This window comes from Ruditapes philippinarum, unplaced genomic scaffold (genome assembly GCF_026571515.1).
Source record: "Ruditapes philippinarum isolate M1 unplaced genomic scaffold, ASM2657151v2 ctg6103_1_1_1_1, whole genome shotgun sequence".
Lineage (NCBI taxonomy): Eukaryota > Metazoa > Mollusca > Bivalvia > Venerida > Veneridae > Ruditapes > Ruditapes philippinarum.
The window spans coordinates 84,087-105,587 of NW_026859570.1; the positions used below are offsets into that span (position 1 = coordinate 84,087).

Genomic DNA, 21,501 nt, shown 5'->3' on the forward strand with positions numbered 1-21,501 from the left:
ACATAATTTGTGTAAAGTATACATAGAGGTATACCTTTGCATAGGCACAGCTAGAATATACACAGAGATGTGCTATAATACAGACACATATGTGCTAGGATGCACACAGATATGTGCTAGGATGCACACAGATATGTGCTAGGATGCACACAGATATGTGCTAAAATACACACAGATATGTGCTAGAATACACACAGATATGTGCTAGAACACACACAGGTATGTATTGGAATACACATATGTGCTATAATACACACAGACGTGTGCTAGAATACACACAGATATGTGCTAGAATACACACATACGTGTGCTGGAATACACACAGATATATACTAGAATACACACAGATATGTGCTAGAACACACACAGATATGTGCTAGAATACACACAGATATGTACTAGAATACACACAGATATGTGCTAGAATACACACATCTGATATGTGCTAGAATACACACAGATATGTACTAGAATACACACAGATATGTACTAGAATACACACAGATAATGTGCTAGAACACACACAGGTATTTATTGGAATACACATATGTGCTATAATACACACAGACATGTGCTAGAATACACACATGTATGTGTAAGAATACACACATGTATGTGTTAGAATACACACATATATGTGCTATATTACACACAGATATGTGCTAGAACACACACAGGTATGTACTGGAATACACACATATATTTGATATAATACACATATGTATGTGCTAGAATACACACATATATGTGATAGAATACACACAGAATCTGATATGTGCTAGAATACACATACACACATGTGTTTGGATACAAATAATATGTGTATGAATACAATTCTTTAGCCCATGGAAATGAGCCTCCGCAGTCAGTGATTGTGTCAAAAAAAAGTTACAGTTTTGACATTGATTTAATAGCTCTCTCTCTTTCTCTGAATTAACCTTATCCTGGCCTTGTATTAACTGAGTAAATATTTGCTGAGAATTTGTAGCACAATGACAACTCAACAATTTTGTTATTAAATGGCAGGTAGATAAGATTTTAGGTCACACTAGAAACCTTGAACTTTCTCTACAAATATGCTACTTGTAGAGAATTAATTGTCTTGTTTTCTGTCAGTTAAAAGTGATGGATATTTTGTGTCTATGTGGAAGTATAAGTTGCCTAGGGGAAGCATAAGCTGTTGATAGAGAAGCAGGTCAGCATCTGGTATCTATATAGGGAAGCATAATAATTTGTCAATGGGGAAGCATAAGCTATCTATGGGAAAATCAGCTATCTATAAGGAAGTATCAGCTCTCTTTAGGAAAGCATAAACTGCCTATGGGGAAGCATCAGCCATCTGAAGGGGAATCATTGGCTATCAATGGGGAAGCACAAGCTATCTATTATAATGAACTGTCAGCTATCTATAGGGCAGTTATGGGGAAGCACAAGCCATCAATAGGGAAGCATCAGCTACCTATAATAGGGAAGCGTTACCTCTATATTAAGCATAAACTTTTCCTATGGAAACCTAAACTGCCTATTGGAAAGCATAAACTGTCTGTAGGGAAGTATTTACATCACAATCTAAAAGGAAGCAATGTCTCTCAGAAGGAGGGCATGTCAAAAGGGAATTTCACTGACCTTAATTAAAGCATGCACGTTTAACATGAAAGCATATATTACAATCTGTATAGAAATGAAGACTGTTCATAATATAGCAATTGTCCGTCTTTTAAAAGTCCAAACTGACCGTTAAAATGCTTGCAATATCTATAGGAAAGAATATACTAATTCAGGGGGTTTAGCTGCAACAATACTGTGGTATTTTATTGAAATGCACTTTCCTATTTCAATTTCTTTATAAATTTTGTGAAGATTTTTGGTTCTATGAGAAAATTTATTGTCCTCTGGTGAAATAGAGAGCTCATTTGCCGACAATGTTTTTCCCCAGACAATTTTTCAGTAACTTCAGACCCTTTTTAGGTCTAACTGGCTTAGTGAGTAATCCATTATAAACTGGTTTTGGTAGAATTCTCTTTAATAATTCATACCATTTACCAGTTAAAATATTTCCTGCAGACAATTTCACTTATTAGCCCTGCAAATATAATATGTTAAAGGTTTCTTTTCAAAGACAGACTGTTGATTAGGAGAATAATCTGAAAAATAAATCAAATAATGCCAAAGGAGTTTTTGTTTTTAGCACTAATCTGTGACAGGTAGATTACAGACTTCTATTTGATTAAGTTCCTGATCCCCAGGGGCCACAGTCTCATTGATTTTTACAGACTGTGACACAGTCTGTGAAGGATAATGCTGACTGGTTTTCTGGTATTTTCCAGTAAAAAGGCCATTTTGAGATAACCAGTCTAATTATATGGTAAAAACAAAGGATTAATTGAATGTTGCAGTAGCAAACATCAGACTTGCTGGAATATTTGATTTAGGCTGATAGAAAATTTTTCCTTAGGTTGTTTATAAAATGTATTGTTTGTTTTATTTATTTATTTTGTGAAGTAAAGCTTGTGGCTTATTTACGTAAATTGTAAATTCCGAACACCTATTAAGTCTAAACCAATGTCATTTTAGGAGACATCTGCAGAAGTTCACTCTAACTCAAGATCCCAGGGTTTGGGGGCGCAGACACCTAAACCGCTTAAATAAGGTCACTGCTCTATTTGAATTTAATATTTGAACAACTTATAATGTGATTGAAATGACATCTCAAAAGCTATTTGAGGCGCGCCATGACAAAATCAACTTAGTGCGTTTGTGACCAGCATGGATCCAAACCAGCCTGTGCATCTGCACAGTCTGATAAGGATCTATGCCGTTTACTTATAATGGATGCGCAGGCTGGTCTGCATCCATGCTGGTCGCAAACGCACTATGTTGGTTTTGTCATGGCGCGGCTCTTTTATTTTATTTTTCTTTGCAAGCATGGATACTACAAGTTAGCTTATCTGTAGAAGATAAGAGTTAAGTAAATCTTCATTAAGAAAGCCATCAGAGTGTTATATTTAATTATTTATAAATTGTTAACTCTCACTGTAAACTTGATGACAATGTGAACACATTTTTCACACACTAGTCAACTTAAATAACCCACTGTGGTACCATTTCTTATTGATTTCCTATAAATTATTTAACCCTGTATTTGGAAAAAGAAATTGTACTTAAGTTACTTGAAAGATAAGATAATTATTGTGTTAATTGAACAAAAAGATACCTTTTAAGTAGACGACAACTTCTAAAACTTCTGTCTCCTCCTCATGTCCAATGTGAAGAAGTTGAGATTATTTGGAGAGAAAAAAAATAGGTCAGTATAATTATGGTAAACAGATTGCAGAAAAACTTTGTACCTACAAAAATACAAGAACTGTATTTAAGATTGACTTTCTTGCGACTTATTGTGTGAAAATATTTGAGCATAATACATGTATGATTATCATTTAAATATAAGTAATAGAAAGAGCATTGAAACAGGATTGAGGCGAGGGGGCTATGCAGTATATATCAGATTGCCAAAAATAAAAACACATTCCCTGTTGTCACAATTTGAAACCCCAGAAAAAAGGTAACCAATGTATGAGCATCTGTATATTACTTTTCTATTGTTATCCCTTTTCTCTGTCATCACAATATGTAAAGCCCAGAAAAGGATGAGCCAATCATTTACTAGCATGCTCTATTTTATCCCTGACAGACAGTGTTGAAACAAGAGTTCTGGTAACTAATACCTGCACCCCATGCAGTTAAAACACACTGTGCATGTTTGGGTAAACGATTTAACTTTGAAACATTTTCAACAGAAAGGTCCCCAAACTATGATTAAAGGTGTCATTATTGAACACAATGGCACTGAGTTGAAATCTTTCAGGGTCCAAACAAACTTTTCACTCTTTGTTTTCTGTAGATAAAGTTTTGTGTATTTATATATTTCTGGTGCTAACAGCCTTACATCAACTCTGATATTGTGCCAGCTTATTTCCTGTTATGTTATTTTCTGATAGCTGATGACCACTCGTAGACAGACAATATATTACATTATTTATTGTGTAAACAAAACAATCAGAACATCAACATATTACTGTCTTATCTAGAATTAAGAGGGACTTTATCTGTCCAGAGTTTTCCCCCAGTTTGTCTACTGACCACAGAGTAGTGAGTTGAAATATAGGGCCGTTTTCCCATTTGTCTACTGACCACACAGTTAAGTGAGAGTTGAAATATAGGGCTGGTGGTGACCATCAGACAGTAATATAAAACAGACACTTTTGCTGACATTTTCTTCTCTTCTACTAATGTCACAGCTATATTTATACAAAAGTATGTTGTGGCCGAGTTGTTAAGGTCGTTGACTTCAAACCACTTGCCCCTCACCGCTGTGGGTTCAAATCCTGACAGGGACTTTGGATTCTTTCATGTGAGGAAGCTATCCAGCTAGCTTACGGAATGTCTGTGGTTCTACTCAGGTGCCCGTTATTGCCTGAAATAGTGCACGGAAGTGCACCTGAAGTCCTCCTCCACCAGTAAAGCTGGAACGTCGTCAAATGACCTATACTGTGTCGGTGTGACGTAAAACCCAAACAAACAAAAATATGTCTTTTGTACTTCTGCCAATTGCAAACTTTTCTGTCGGGATTTCTGATAATAATAGAATAATAATGTTTACAATTCTGTTTTTATTTGTCCTATTTAAAGTGTCTCTCTGAAATAATTTTTATGAAAATGATTCACATATCTCATTTGTATTTAACCATCAGGCAATGTTTACATGTTTAGTTTGAACATTAAATTATTTAAACTTGATTGTGAAGAAGACTATTTGAGTGACTCTGATTTATGTTTGCTTCCTAGAACTAACAATCATATGAAGTGGACAATCTTTGGTCAAGAGATAGATCATCTTGACCGCTACTTGCTACTACTACCTTTTCTTGACATTTTTGCTGTCTTAAGTCAGGCCTCTACATAATCACCTGAGCTCTGACAAGTTTAGAATTTTGATATTAAATTAATTCTTTAAATGACAATGAGCAATATAACAAACCACACAACAAAGCAAGTCTATTATAATAATTCATTGGTTTAATATTAGGTTTCTTTACTAAAACACAAGAAAAAGGCAAAATTAATGCTCCTATAATTGCTGATGTAAATTGACAATGTATTTTATATATTTTCAGTATGGATGGGGCTGACTTATGTTTTGAGATAGTGAAGCGAGCATCTGCAGGCTTTGTGTACAGTGAAGCAGTTTCTAGGTAACTACAGTTTCCTGTTGTTGTTCTCATTTTGTTTACAAATTATTGTCAAATTTATCAATACAGACCATGTCAGAAGTGCAGGTCTGTTCTTTTAATTCATGGAGTTATGACAATAAGTTGCTTTGAGTTTTTGCTATACTTAACTGGATTCATACAGTAATGATAATTGATAGTCATTTAAGGGTTTTTTATTTACTTTATACAAAATGTATTCCAGTTTAAATGTGTTAAGGAAGCTAAAAGCTAAGTAACCAGTACTTAGTGTATGAGTGTAAAGTTTCTTGCCCAAGAAAACAACAGCTTGCCTCTGATGGAGTTTGAGCCCACATGGCCAGTGATCCTTAGATTGCTATTCTGAGGCTTTAACCACATGACCATACTGCCAATCAGGCTTTGTATTTGTAACTTCAATGGTTGCTCATTGAAACAAAATTTTGGATGCTCAGATTTTCTGGGTTTGTCCATGGACCAGAAACTCCTTATTAAAAGTTTTTCACTTTAGAGTTATACCAATATTATATCATATTTAAGGTAAGCCATCTTAATAAATTGATTTTCATCCATATTTGCTATAAAGTATGTTTAATTTATTTAAAAAAACAAACAAACATAGTTCTCTATTTTTGTTCATGTGTTCCAGCCACTATATGAGACAGATTTTGGAAGCCCTGCGATATTGTCATGCAAATGGAATCATCCACAGGGATTTGAAACCACATTGTGTCTTACTAGCTTCTACAGAAAACTCCGCCCCTGTGAAAATAGGAGGGTTTGGTGTTGCTGTACAACTTCCAGAGGGTGGACAGATTTCTGGAGGTGAGTTTACCTTGTAGAAAATTATAAAATTCCTTTGACCTGTCTACAAAAGTTATAAAATTACCACGAACAGTCTACAATAATTATATACAAAATTATTTGGACTGGTCTACAAAATATATGAAATTACTTGAACGTAGAAAAATTACTTTGCCCAGTCTATATAAAATTACTTGGACTGGTCTACAAAATGTAAATTTATAATTGGTTTGCTACAAGACTTTAAACAATAAAAGAGCCAATCAAATGTTAGAATTTGTGACGGATTGTAATTTTCTGATTACATAATGTTTAAAATATTTAAATAAACTGCAAAGTTGGAAGTCATGCCTCAAATCTTTTCTTAATATTGTGTTATTGTATTCCATGTCATGAGACTGTAAAATGTCTTCCTGTTGATGAAAGCATGGTTTATTTTATAGTCATGCATGAACAGTGTTAGTGTCATAATATTACATATGGATAAGGGACTGCTTTACATACTGACACTCCTTTAATTGTTCTTTATTAGAAATATGGTAAAACGTTAAGTCAGTTTAAATGTCCCATCTTTCCTTTACCTCTGTGATTGTGATTTTATTGACAGGCCTGCAGATCATGATTGCTTACCATCTAAGTCTGACTAGTAGGGTATTAAATTCTTGGGTTTCATTATAAGTACATTTTGATTTGATGTTTAAATCCTATCAGAGCTTAAGGAAAGGGCGTCTGTGGCCGTGTGGCTATGGTTGTTGGCTTCATACCACTTGCCTTGCACCACTGTACTAGTTCGAGCCACACCAGCGTCATTAGATTCTATGTGTGATAGAGTAATCCAGCTAGCTAAGGTGCCTGTTTGTCCTGAAATAATGTACAGAGGGGCATCTGAGGTCTTCCTCCACCAGTAAAACTCGAAAGTCGCTATATGACCTATATTGTGTTGGTACGACTTATTAAACCCAAAATAAAAGAGTTTAGGATATGCTCTGTTAATCTTGTAGAATGATACAAAATTGCGAGGCTGAATTTTTTATGTAGATTATTTACGTTTAAAATTGTGTTGTAGAATTATTATTTTCAATTATGATGTAGAATTTTGATGTAGAATTGTTGTTATGTTAAATTTTGATATGAAACTGTGATGTAGAAATGTGATGTAGAATGATGTAGAATGCATGACTGTGTTACAGATGTAGTCATCAACCATAACCTTGACCTTTGGTTGGAATTACGTGAAGATCGTGTTGGTAAGGCTTGCTACACATAGACTGCTGCAAAAAATTGTCTAACATTTTATTCATAGAAATGCTTTAGAAAAAACCTTAACACTAAACAATTTCAAGGGGTCAATGCAAAACCTCTCCCTGTAGACCAGACCTTTATAGTGATATATTTTCCTATATTTTACAGCCAATTAAACGCGGTTTCCCCTAGCCCAAAATAGGTATATTTCCCCCCTAAAAATGCTATATTTTCCCCTGAAATGCCCTGTGCACATTCTTCCCCAGAATCAAGACTTAACTTCCAGCTTTTAGACAGAAAGCTGTCTGTGTACCATGCATGTTAAATTGAATTGAAATTGAAAGTTTTATAAAATGTGTGGGTAATTTCATTCTCAGTTGTCGGAATTTTAATTCCAGGTCCCCCACCCCACTTTTCTAAATTGATCATGCTATATTTTCCCCTTCAGAAAGCCACAGGTTAAAATTAATGTTCATTTAAGAAATTATTAATAATAAGCAGGTTAAAATGATATCAACATTAGGCCAAATCTTTCAGCTTTCTTATTTATATGCTGTTACTATAGTCATATGGTAAGGTGATGAAATTTAGCTTTTATATTTACGCAATGCTTATATTTATTGACTTGGGAAACAGTTTGACAATGGCTTCAAAAGCTTTGATATTTTGCTTTATAACATATTCTTAGAAGAATGCTTGTTTGATAACCATATTAATTGAAAGCTAGTTAGTGTAATTTATAGATAAATTTTGGAAACACTTCATTCAGCATGCAGGTTAGTGGGAACCAGTCTATTGTAATAAATGCAGAAACATTGGACTGGGACAGGTTTTTTGGGGGGTATGTTGGGTGGGGGTGGAGCATTAGGAGGATGTTAGCCATAAGGAATAATATCTTAGGAATGGCTTCTACTTTCGCTGGATCAGAAAATAGCAAAAATGAAGAAGAATTAGTTCCATGGGAAAACCATCTCTGTATGTGTTCAGACATTTGCATGAACTTTCAAAGATATGTAGGAATTCTTTCTAACAATTTGGTGATTTTCTTTTGCATGTGGCTGAAGGAACTAACAAAACTTTTCTGTTGTGCTTGGAAAATTTCTTTTTTTATTTATTGTTTATTTTATATGATATGTATTGAAGAATAAAGTGTGTTTTTTTTCAAGTAAGTAAATAAAACTTGTCATAGATTTAAAGCAATCTTTGCTATACATTGACCAGACTTTTTTTTAGAATCATTAGAAGTCAATATGTGTTTTAAATGTTTCTAAAATGACAGGAAACAATCTACGTAAACCATTTAGTTCTTTTATATTTGTAGCTAAAATGCTTTATAAGCCGATTGATTGTATTATTCTTCTTCAATTTACAGACATTGTAAAACATGGACTGATTGTCAATTGTTTTATAACTGTATCAGATTTAACAAGTTTTTAGCATGACTTTGTGAAGAATAGGCAGAGATATTGTACTCACCCTGGCGTTGGCATCACCCTTTGGTTAAGTTTTTGCACGGTTGGTACATTGTATTTCAAAAATCATGAAAGGATTTGGATTGAAACTTGACATAATTTTTTGAGAGCATAATAGAAGGTCACTTAAGAAGAAGTTCCGTAACTCTTACATGGTGTTTGACAGAATCATGGCCCTTTTTGCACCTAGAAAATACTACATTATACAGGCCCTTGTTCTATTATCAAGCAGAGGATCATTTGTAAAGAGTTGATTACAGTCTCAGCAAAGAATATGTACATGCTAGTTATATTTAATAAATTAGACAACAATATCTGACATAGAATAGAATACAGACTTTTTATATTATAGCTTTTGTTCTCAGAAACAATTATAATTATTATGAAAGTACATGGAAAGTTTATTTTACAATCTATATGATTTATATTCTAAGGTTTCAATGTACGAGTCATTTAAAGGGTTTACTGTACATGACTACGGTAGTTTCATTAGGAATGTATTAGACTGAGTTTTGACTATACATTGGAAGTTTAATTAACTGTCTTATTATTGTAGTTAATTAACAATCAATTATTTAAGCGTTTTTGGAATATTTCATTCTACTTTCATGGCCACTTTTACTGTTTAATCAATTAGAGAGTTGTATTTTAAGAGACTGTTAATTTTTTTTATCTTGTAAATATTTGTAGCTGCTATGGGGCTGTTCATTAAGAAAATAATTACATTTTAGCTCATCTATTTAAAGTTATCCTATACATTCTGGTGTCATGAGTGTTGTAAAACTTAATGAAACTATAAACCACTGAAAATATTCATTTGAACCTTCCTGTCTTATAAGGTCATTATAAATTTAAACTGAAATATTACCTTTCTTAACCCTTTACCTCATATATACGCGAAACAACGCACTTTCGACCCCCCCCCCCCCAGATGTGCCCCCTTCTGTTTGGGGGGTTTGAAGGGTAGCGGAGTCCCCCTCATCGCCAAGAAAATTTTGGACTTGTGAGAGGCTAAAAATGACTCCAGGTCAATCATAAGGTAACGTGTAACCAACGCTGAAAAGCCTTTGACTCTATCTCAATCCCTTGAGAAGTTGCAGCACTTTGAAATAAATTTTGATGGAAAAAAATCGAGGCAAAATAGTGATTTTTGGCAATTTTGAGATGTCTCCTAGTTGCCATGGTAACAGGAAATTTAAGACTGAGCATGTGGTTACAAAGGCAATGGTCCAGTCAACATTTGTGCCAAGTTTGATTAGTATTGAAGCATTTTTCATAGTTTCATAGCAGTTGGAACTTGTAACAGGAGGCTTTTCAGTGAAAACGGCCATTTTTCACAATATGCTCATAAGGGAAAGGGTTAATCCTGCAAGGCTTTTGTGTCGCTATTTAAAATAGACTAACTGAGCATACTGTCTGTATGACAGCTCTTGTTATGACATATTTATAATGTCTGTTTTATACTAGAAAGAACAGATTCTTCACCAGATAGTACAAGAAAATGTGTTTATTTATAGCATCATACAATATTTAACCATTAAGATATGCTATAAAATATTATTCATCACAAACCTGTGCAACTATTAATGTCTACATAAAATATTTTACTTCCATGCCTTGTGCAGGATTCTATTCTTGTTGAAACAAGTTTAAACTGAATTAGATTTGTTCATGGAACCACGGTGGTTCTACTCGGTTGCCTACTTGTGCCTGAAATAATGTACAGAGGAGCACCTGCGGTCTACCGTCATCAGTAATGCTGGAAAATTGCCATATGACCTATACTGTGTTGTGGTCATGTAAAGCCAAACAAACAAACAAAAAAAATGAAATTTGTCATATAAATTAAAACATATTTTAAACACATCTATATTATCATCTCTCATTACTGTATCTGAATATGTTGAATATGTTTTGCCAATAATAATGTTCTATAGAGCATAAATAATCTTTTCATAGTTTGATTTTAATGACCTGTTTTAAAATCCATTGAAGTTGTGTGACTTTATTTGTTAAAGTATCTGATATCATCTCATATTATTGTAGCATTTCATTTTTAGCTCAACTTTTTTTTTGAAAGAAAATATTCGAGCTTATAATTGCTACATCGAGCTATTGCTAGATGTCATGTCATCTGTTTCTGTTGTTGTCCGAAAACTTTAACATTGACTGTTATTTTTGCATTTTTGAATAGATGGTCAAGATGAGAAAAAGTGGAGCATGGATCCTTCTAGGCGGTAGCACTTCTTGTTTTGTCATTTGGTCAGACCATATATTTTTCACTGTGCAACATTCATGAATAATATAGAATAATTTCAAAGTAATTTATGCTTTTCCTTGTATTTCCAGGTCGTATAGGTACACCACAGTTTATGGCCCCTGAAGTTGTGAAGCGGGAACCCTATGGGAAGCCAGTGGATGTATGGGGCTGTGGAATTATGTTGTTTATACTGCTGTGTGGGTATCCCCCATTTATGGGAACAAAAGAACGTCTTGCAGATCTCATTGTACAGGGGAAATATCATGTAAGATTTTTATCTTGTAACTAGGGAAATATCATAAAAGGTGCTTGTCTTGTTCGGGAAAAATATTGTGTTGGATGCTTGTCTTGTACAGGGAATATTTTGGTAAAAAGTTATTGTCTTGCGCAGGGAAAATATCAGTAAAACTCGTTTCTTATTACAGGGAAAATATCTTTAAAAACTCATTGTCTTGTACAAGAAAATAACGGTAAAAATTCATTGTCTTATACAGGGAAAATAACGGTAAAAAATTCATTGTCTTATACAGGGAAAATATCGGTAAAAAAAGTCATTGTCTTATACAGGGAAAATATCGGTAAAAAAAGTCATTGTCTTATACAGGGAAAATATCGGTAAAAAAAGTCATTGTCTTATACAGGGAAAATATCGGTAAAAAAAGTCATTGTCTTATACAGGGAAAATATTGGTAAAAAAATCATTGTCTTATACAGGGAAAATATCGGTAAAAAAATCATTGTCTTATACAGGGAAAATATCGGTAAAAAAATCATTGTTTTGTACAGGAAAAATATCAGTTAAAAAATCATTGTCTTGTACGGTAAAAAATCATTGTTTTGTACTGGAAAAATATCAGTAAAAAATTTATTGTTTTGTACAGGGAAATATCATGTATGGTCACGGTCTTGTTTTAAATCTTCAGTGACTTTTCAATGAGTTGTCATTGAACAGAATGATAAATTACAAGAATATTTACACAATTAGCTTTATCATTTTTAGACTACTTAAGACACTTCCTGTTTTTGCTCATTATAAAAGGCTCCTGAAGTGAATATTTTGAAACTAACTAGATTACCCAATACCCATTAGACAGACACAGTAATGATAATTAGAATTATCTCTAATGATTTGAATATTCCACGGGGAAATCAATGCTAAAATTACCAAATTGATAGGATTTCACTCAGTTTCACTATACAGCTTGTATATAGGCCATAAATTTAGGAAACTGAGGATGTGACATTTTATTGACATTGACAGTTACAAAAATAGCTGTCAAACATAACAAATATGTACAATTTTATGGCTGTAATAGTTTTCTGAGATACATTTCTAGTAATTTTTGTTTCCTACATCCATTTTTTGAAAAATTAAATATATGTATATATGCTGCAGGTTTACATACATGATATTTGACCAAGAAAATTTAATATTTAGAATACTGCTTATAAAAAGTGATGAATTCTTGATAATTGTTTGATTTGCAAGGTAAAAATATGACTGAAATATATGGACAGATTTAAGGTTTCCCTTACACCACAATGGAACAAACATTTTGTCACTCTTCTATCATTCATTTCATACCAGACTCTTTCCTGTTTACAGATTTGAAAAAAAAGTCTATGTAAAAAAAAAGAACTAAGTATTTAAACAGGCATTTCTTACTTCAAAGCATGACAGAGTCATTAAATAAAAGTTGATGTAATTTGGACAACAAGATAGGGGTATTTATTGACAAATGGTGACTTCTTCTGCAAGGGAAGTAACTGACTATAAAATGATCATTGAAAATCCAGGTCATAGCTAAACATACAAAATGTTCTGATATCATTTAATGAAATCATGTAGTAAACAATTTAGATCCTATGATGAAAGTAATATGTTACAAAGATTTTATTTCTTGAAAATATTTTTAAGTTCCCAGTGTTTCCTTCTTGATGGAATGTAATTTTGAACTTACTTCAGATGCGGGAAAAACAATGGATAACAATTTCTCCAGAAGCCAAAGATCTTGTGTCAAGAATGTTGGAGGTTGATGCTGAACAAAGAATAACTATTGAAGAGGCACTTGCTCATCCATGGATCAAGGTAGGTCACTTATTGTGGAAAAGGGAAGTAATTTTGTATTTTTAAAGGGAGGTAACTATTAAGTTTAAAGGGAGCTAATTATTGATAAAAAAATCTTAATGGTTGTGTCTAAACTGTATTTCAATCTTACATTAGCTCTTTGATAGCCTATAATTATCAGTTATTTGTTTTGGTGCCATTGCCAATATATTTACTTGGGTAATAGTAAAGTTTTATTTATAAAATATTGGTTTGAACAACTTGGATTGCATGGTTGAGTGGCATTAACAAGTGGTTAACACATCGGACTAGTAATCTATAGATCGCTGGCTATGGCTATAGGGTTCAAACCCTGTCAGGGCTAGCTATTGGTTTGTTTATTTATTTAGTAAGAAACACTGAATTGCTTGCTACACAGATTGATTCTAAGAAAGGATTTGAGTGTTTGTCTATAAGTTTATAACTTACGGTACAAATGATCTTAAGTTAAATTCCGTAAAGACTAAGTTTTTTGGCTAGAATATGAGCCAAGCACTTTCATCTTTTGTCTTATTATGAAGAAATGTAAAAAGTAAAATAGAAGATCTGTTGATTAAAGCTTGGTTATTTTTTTGTGAGATACAGTCTTGTATATAAATCTCTGCCTGGACATATAGTTATGCACAATTAACAATCATTATCTTTTAAAAGATGTGAGGCAAACTTCCTTTATAAAGTTCAAGTATATTTTACATGTACATATTTCATTATATAGTTGTTTTGTAAGAAACACTTTCCTTGTGTTATAAATTGAACAGCTCATTGTATGAGAATAATAATTATAATAATTGTTTTATCTTAATATGATTTGTTCATGTAAATAAGGATATAATATGTTCACCGGATAAAATAACGTTGCAATCTTGTATGAAATTTTGCTTTACTTTCATATAGGAGAGATCTAAAATATCTAAAAGTCATTTGACAGAAACTGTGGAAGAACTGAAGAAATTTAACGCAAGAAGAAAATTAAAGGTTTGTAACATCTTAGCTTTAGACATTGATTTGATTATGATTTTGTTTATTCTCCATTGTTCTATATTGGTAACAAATTAGTTTTATCTAGAAATGTTGATAGGGACGAGAATAGGGTGTTTAGAAGGATTCCGTGTCTATCTATTTTCTGTTTGCTAAACCATTTACCTTGTTTAATTGAAATGAACTTGCCCTGCCTTAATTTTGGGCCTTTCCATTTATTGTTTGGGGGGTTTCAGCCTCAAAATCATATAAACCAAGCAATGTGCAAGACATGGAGGATATTGAATGAGTATAGGTTTAACAAGTTGAATAAAACTGTTGTTGTGGGAGCCTCTGGCGAGCATAATATTAATTTATTCAACAATATCAATAAATTTACTAAAGACAAAAAATTAATATTCTATTTATCATATAGATCTAAAATTAAAAACTTTTTACAGTAGAAAAGAGTCATTTTACATGGACACTGTAAGAGTATAACGCTAATATTTAGAGCATCTTTACGCTATGTTTGTTTATTGTATAACCCAAAGGATGTCACATCAAACTATATGCAGGGCCATGCAATATTGTGATATTCAGGCTGGCCTGGCTTTATTTTGGTGGAATAGGCTATGATATTTCAGGCTGTGATATTTCAGTTATCAGTCCGAGGATCATGCAAAAGTCAATTATAAGCCCAGCCCATGGAAAGCATACATGTGAACTTTTTTTGATGATCAAGGGGGAGATTTTTCTTCAAAAAAGGGAGATTTTAGAATTTGAGATAAACAAAGAAAAGAATCCAGACATCAAAAAGAGTGAGATTTCTTTTATTTGTGAAAATACCCCCTTTTTTAAGAAAAATCTTTGAAAATATGGCTGCAGAAAGTGGGAGTCTCCCGTTTAAAGTGGGAGAGTTCACATGTATGGGAAAGGACAATGTTCTCCAGGGGATATTAACAGGCTTTACCTTCTGTCCAATACTCTGTTTGACAACAGAGCTGGGGCCTTTATGTTGGGACTTTACCACTAGATTATCCACTGTTTCCTAGCAGAAAAAAGCAACACAAAATATATGCATTCATTACCAAAATAAATTATCAGACAACTCTTTATTCACTGCCTAGATCTGTATTTAAAGAAAGCTGACAAGAGTAATGGTGGTATTGAAACAAAGGGAAGTAAATCATACAGTAAATGGTGGTATTGAAACAAAGGGAAGTAAATCATACATTACTGTTTTACAGGGTGCTATAATGGCAGCAGTATCAAGTACGAAGTGGACAGGTTTCTACAATGATCCACCACATCCCGAACTTAATGAAGAGGATATAACTAGCACTGGTTGGTAATTTTACCATCTGTAATATATTGGCTGGTAAATTTTAACATGTGTCAAATATCGGTGACATACTGGTTGGTATTTTACCATCTGTCACATGTAAAAATAATACTAGTTGGTAATTTTACCATGTAGGTAGGTGGTTCTACTAGGCTTCTTCTTGTACTTGATTAACTTCCATTTGACTTTACAATAAAATTATGCCATTAAGCTATATAAGGTAACTGAGAGACAAAATATGCAGTATATAATTATATTATTGAGCATGGGCATGCAAATCTATTAAATTTCTAACATCTCAACAGTGCATGAATCCAAGCTTAACATAACAACCAAAATAATATTTGTTTTTATAATGCGAATGGAAATGTCATAAGAAATCCTAAGTATCACATTTTATAGACTCAATATGTAGAAAACTTGTTGATTACCCAATAACAAACAAACAAAGAAATGTTTATAGTGATCTAAATTTATAATTGGCAAAAACTTTGTAATTCAATATAAGACTTAAGTTAATTTTAGAATAGAACAGCTTAAGGCAATTTGTGGCATTAAATTACATTAAGGTTTACTGTCTTTAGAATTGACTTCATAGTCACAATTTTATAGTTTTCCTACTAAGTTTAAACATTATTTTATTACAAACATTTTGCACAAACACAATTTACATGCAATAATGAATATTAACACAATATATTGCTGAAAAAGGAGCAGGTCCTTCTGCTACTTCAATAAGTTAAACAAGGGGGGTAACTCTCCATTTTCTCATGTTTGGTATGAGTTTGAAATTTGAAACTTTAAAATTACTCAATTCTAGTTCAAATCTATGTTCCTCAACTTGCTAATCCCTTCCCAAAAAATACAGATATCTTTAAAAGATGTCTTCATCATACTTGGCAAGACTATTCATCATTTTAAGGGAAATTGTACAAAAATATTTACTGACTGAAAATCAAACATTTAGTTGAACAATCTGTTATTGCCAGCAGCTACAGGTTAAAGCTTTTTACAAAGTGTAAACCAAAAGGGGCATCCGTGGCCGAGTGGTTAAGGTCATTGACGTGAAACCACTTGCCCATCACCACTGTGGGTTCAAATCCCAACAGGGAATGCTATCCATCTAGCTAAGGGAAAGTTGTTGGTTCTATAATTATTATCCATTGTAACAGTGAATCTTTTGTAATATATATTCAATTCTCAGCTCAACTTGACAATAATAAAATGAGCATTATGTCACTTTAATTAAGAGACAGGTCAAAGTCCTTTAACTGAAAATCTTGTGAGTTGAAAGTAACGCCTTCAAGCTGACATTTTGTAATGGAAGAAAATCACGCAAATTACCTAACATTAGACGACTGATTTTTCTGCCTCAAGTAGTTCAAAGAAATCTCATTTACTGGTGTAATTTACAGTTGTTAAGACTTTAATTTTGAACTTACTTTACAAGACCTTTTAGGTTAAAATATAAAAAAATAGTTTCTTAAAACAATGAATCTTTAAAACTCAAACTTAGATGTATTTAAAAATAAGAGATGTTCGTTAAGGATTAACTTACCAAAATTTCAAGAACTATTAAAATGGAAACAAGCACTCTCAAATGTGACAGATGATGCAGACAAGAACTGTAACTGTGTAATTGAGTTTGATTCAATTAATACATGATTGTCTCCCTTACATTGCTTACATTTCTTCCATTAATGGGTGAAAAAAACCCACTGAATTTGTTCTTTAAAAAGGTTTCCATGTCCAAGTATATCATCAGATTAATGAAGAATCACTACTAGGAAAAAATATTCTACCGTAATTATCCAAATAACTAAAATTACTCATGATTTATATAAGCTTGCATGAAACTAACAAGGAAATATTAAAACTATAATAACCTACCTATATTATACCCTACCTATATATATACATATACTAGCCTAGTTTTGCATGCACATGATTTAAGATATGCATTTGTTTTTTTCTCCGTTTTGTAAGGAGCAGTGTCCCAGGTTCTGGATTCTCTAGAAGAGATAACGTGTCTTGTTGACTGTACGAGCGGAGAAGGCGAGTTTCTCGAGGAAGTGCTGGAAGATACCAAACTTCACAACCTGCTGAATGTAAGTACCATTTGTATTGACGTGTTTACCTTGCTTTATATGCTTAGTTTTGAATATGTCAAAACTTGTATTATATTAAATATATAGAGTTTAAGCCTGTTATATGACCCAGTATACATTGTTTGAAGCATATATGACCAAAGTGGGAAGTTATGTGTTATATGAGCAAATAACTATATATGAATTCGTAGTAGCGGTGTATATAGATAACATCGTAATATCGTAATTATTCCGGTTGCTAGGTTAATCAATTCTAAACATGCACAAAATATAGATTATATAAATTGTTTGAAGCTTATATGACCAAAGCGGGTAGTTAAGGGTTATATAAGCAAACAACTGTTTATATATAAATTTATAGTAGCGGTTTATATAGATTATAGTTTATAGATTAAACATCGGAATTATCCAAGGAAAATTCATATGACAAACCTGCAATATACCAAATAAGGTGGTGTTACAGCCAATCTTGACTTTTCATTTTATAAATTATACAATAAAGTTTTCCATTGGAATACTCTGGTAATTAGGTTTGTGACTTAAATCACATGCCTATCACCACCATGGGTTTGAATCCCACCATAAACTGTGGATTCTTATTATGAGAGAAAACTATCCAGCTGGCTACCAGAATGTCGGTAGTTCGACACAAGCACACACTTTAGCCTCATAAAATGCATGGAACAGTATCTTAGATTTTCCTCCATTAGTAAAACTTTAAATTTGCCATATAATCATTAAAGTGTTGGTGTGACTTAAAAACCAACAAAACAAATCATGATGTGATATGACAGATCTGAAAATATTTATTGTAAATATGATAAGTCAAATACAAACCAGTTTTGAATGAAAAAAAGTCAACCAAATAGGGGTATGATAATGAATAGATTATCAAATTTATTATTCTCACATTTTCATCATGTAATGGATAGCCCACATTAAAAAGATAGAATTTATTTAACACCTGCCATTTTAAAAAGATTATAAAAGTATATCAATGAAGAGGTTATAAACTCTCTGCATGCAGTGTCATTTATATAAAATGATGCCAACAAAGTTAAAGGCGTATTATACGCATTTCTTTACTTAAGGTTTACCTGCTAGTTTACCCACGATTACACGTTTAAACGGTTTCGTTTCGATTTTCATTCGTAAACGTTTACGATATTTTCTACCGTTTAATCGAAATGAACATATTGTCTTACAAACTTTCTTAATCATTGCCTATTATCATTGATTTTATCAATTCTAGTGGTCTATTCCAAAGTAAAAAAAAAAGAAAAAAGGACGTGTACAACCCTACACACAGCATTTCCGTGCAAAAATTGCTCGTGACATAATACTTTTTTGGTAAAAAATGAAGATACAATACAGAAAATATGTGCTGACTCAATTGTGATAAGCCCTGGACATTCTTTATTTGTACATGTATTAAAGATAAAAAGTAAGTCATCATTTGGCGACATATATATATATATGGTGCATATAGTACATAGAGGTACCACCGTTTAAAGGGTATCGTTTCGGTTCTTAGCAATCGTGTAAACGTTTACAAAAAATTGTAAACGTGGGAGCCTTACCTGCTAGAGACAGTGTTTACTATTTTTACATATTTTCTATAAAGATAAGATAAATAGTAATATCTGTTTTGGAGGAAAAAGGCTAGGTTAATATTTGTTTTTGATAATCTTTCACTAAGGTGTGGAAGTTATAAACATACACAATTCTATTACTTCCACACCTTAGAGAAAGATTATCAAAAACCCAGAAATGGAACATTCATTTCAGTTATGTAAATTCTACAAAATTATTATGATTGTTTATAAAAGACCCTCAAAGGAAATTTTTACATTTAAAAGACCCCAAAGGAAAAAAAAAGAAGATAATTTCAAATTTAATACCTAAAAAAGAATGATTATAAGTGAGAAAACGCTTTCAAAGATTACTCATGTATGGAGAAGTTCAGGTCAGTATCAGAAATGATTTAATGGCAAAAAAAACAAAAAAGAACAATTTATTTTGGAACTTTGGGGTTGTTTGGGACTTAAAACATGAGTCTTACCTATTCCATTTTGCCTCACCTTTTTTATTCTTCATTTTTTATAGATATAAGATAAATATTAAGATATTAGATAAATATTTATAATGTGGCTGGAAAGAAAGATAATAGAGGTATGGATGGGGGGGGAGGTACATGTATTTAAACATTTGTGTAAGAAACTTGTAGAGGATCTGATCTAACGTAGCTGAATTTAAAAGATGCTCATCTATATCATTTATCATGTTTTTCAAAAAGCATTATGAAAAATAGAAAAAAATTTTGGTAACGTTATTTCATATAAATTTAACAACTTCATATTTTCATTGAAATCATATATTTAAAAAAAAATTTATTTCCATATTGTTTTGTTTGAAAAACATGATAATATGATATGGATGATTCTATTTGTCATAATGTTTATTTATTATTATTTTTTTTTTTTAATTATGATGTGAAATTGTTAAGTTTATGAGAAACATTATATAAAAGAAAGAGTTCTGTTTTTCTTATGTGGGATGTGAAAGTCATTGACAATGAAAAAAAGTTTTTGTGATTCGTTTAAAGATTGTATAGTGAACATAATTATGATGTGGATATAATATTTTATTTGTTGTTTAACTTGAAGTAAAAGTTGGTGTGAGTATAAGGAAGGAAGTTACACCAATGTGCAGGAAACATGAACTTCTTTGTAACAACTTTGATATAGTTACTCAGTTATAATGAATAAATCTTGTTGCATTTCATACTGACAGATTTATTTTTTTAAAAAAGGGTTAAGACTGGTTAAATATCGATGAAAATATACATGGCAGAAAAAAAGGAATTTAGAAAATAAGTTGTTATTAACTTATTTCATACAATATTAAAATATTCAGGTGTTTTTACAGGTGTATTGTTACATGTGATACTGGAATTTTGTGGCAAAAAAAGTGCTAAAAAATTGTATAAAAAAATAAATCATTTAAGAATGCAACAACATGAATTTATTTGTTTATTGATGTTAAAAGAAAAAGAAAGTAGCTAAATTTTCATGACTTTAGTTGCATTAATACTATCATACATGTTGTTACTAATTCTGGAAGTATGCAGAAAGTGTTTAGAAGATATAAACACAAAGTTCACCTAGTGGTTCGACTCCCGGAACAGCCCGTGTACTGTAGACCAAACCGGCTACAGCAGGTTTGTACTAAGACACTTAATAGTGAGAGTTTCCTACCAAGATAAGTTATCATCTAAAATTTTATACAAGGGGAATTACTCCTGCTGTACTGAAAGTAAAATTATAGTAGTTGTCTCCCTTGGACTATTCCATAAAATACCTCGAAAAAATCAAGAAAAAACCCCAAATATTTGGTATATGGGACTAAGATTGGATACAGAAGCCTGTTAAAAGTAAACCATCGTAGTGGTATAAAAATAATCATATTTATGTCAATTTTGTTTCATTTTACAGTAACTTACATTCTTAAATATAAGATTTACAAGATTATAAGATTATTCTGAAAGACAGGTGTTTTTTGTTTTGTTTAAAGTTTCTCATGATGTTCAGAATTTATATTTATATAAAGTTAAGAAAACAAATATACATAAATCTATGAAAATTTGAAGTTATTTGAATAAATTGGTACATAATTTAATGAGTTTTTATAACATGATGTGGATGTGATACATTATATATTATTATAAGGTATAAAACATTATTTATGATAAAAATTACTGTAATATATAGTTTGTAACAACACAGAATTGTTTTTACAACAAAAATTGCAGCTTTAAAGTTATATACAGACAAATATATCCCAAAAGCTAATGACAAACAGACATAATTATATATTATTAGTTATAAAGATTTTTGACAGGTTATATGGCCCTATATAAACTGTTGTTTGGAAAGGTGAGGGTTATATTGCAAACAACCA

General features: G+C 32.0%; 1 protein-coding gene across 1 annotated transcript in view; it reads left to right on the plus strand.

The window, feature by feature from the left end:
• The window catches only part of LOC132757081 (peripheral plasma membrane protein CASK-like), a 102,995-nt gene that overhangs the window by 79,567 nt on the left and 1,927 nt on the right, over positions 1 to 21,501 (plus strand). The window contains exons 4-11 of the mRNA XM_060748262.1: positions 5,175 to 5,252; positions 5,896 to 6,071; positions 7,241 to 7,297; positions 11,114 to 11,289; positions 12,991 to 13,113; positions 14,026 to 14,106; positions 15,339 to 15,435; positions 17,420 to 17,541. Of these exons, the coding sequence (XP_060604245.1) occupies positions 5,175 to 5,252; positions 5,896 to 6,071; positions 7,241 to 7,297; positions 11,114 to 11,289; positions 12,991 to 13,113; positions 14,026 to 14,106; positions 15,339 to 15,435; positions 17,420 to 17,541 (910 nt within the window). The remainder of the gene's footprint in view (positions 1 to 5,174; positions 5,253 to 5,895; positions 6,072 to 7,240; positions 7,298 to 11,113; positions 11,290 to 12,990; positions 13,114 to 14,025; positions 14,107 to 15,338; positions 15,436 to 17,419; positions 17,542 to 21,501) is intronic.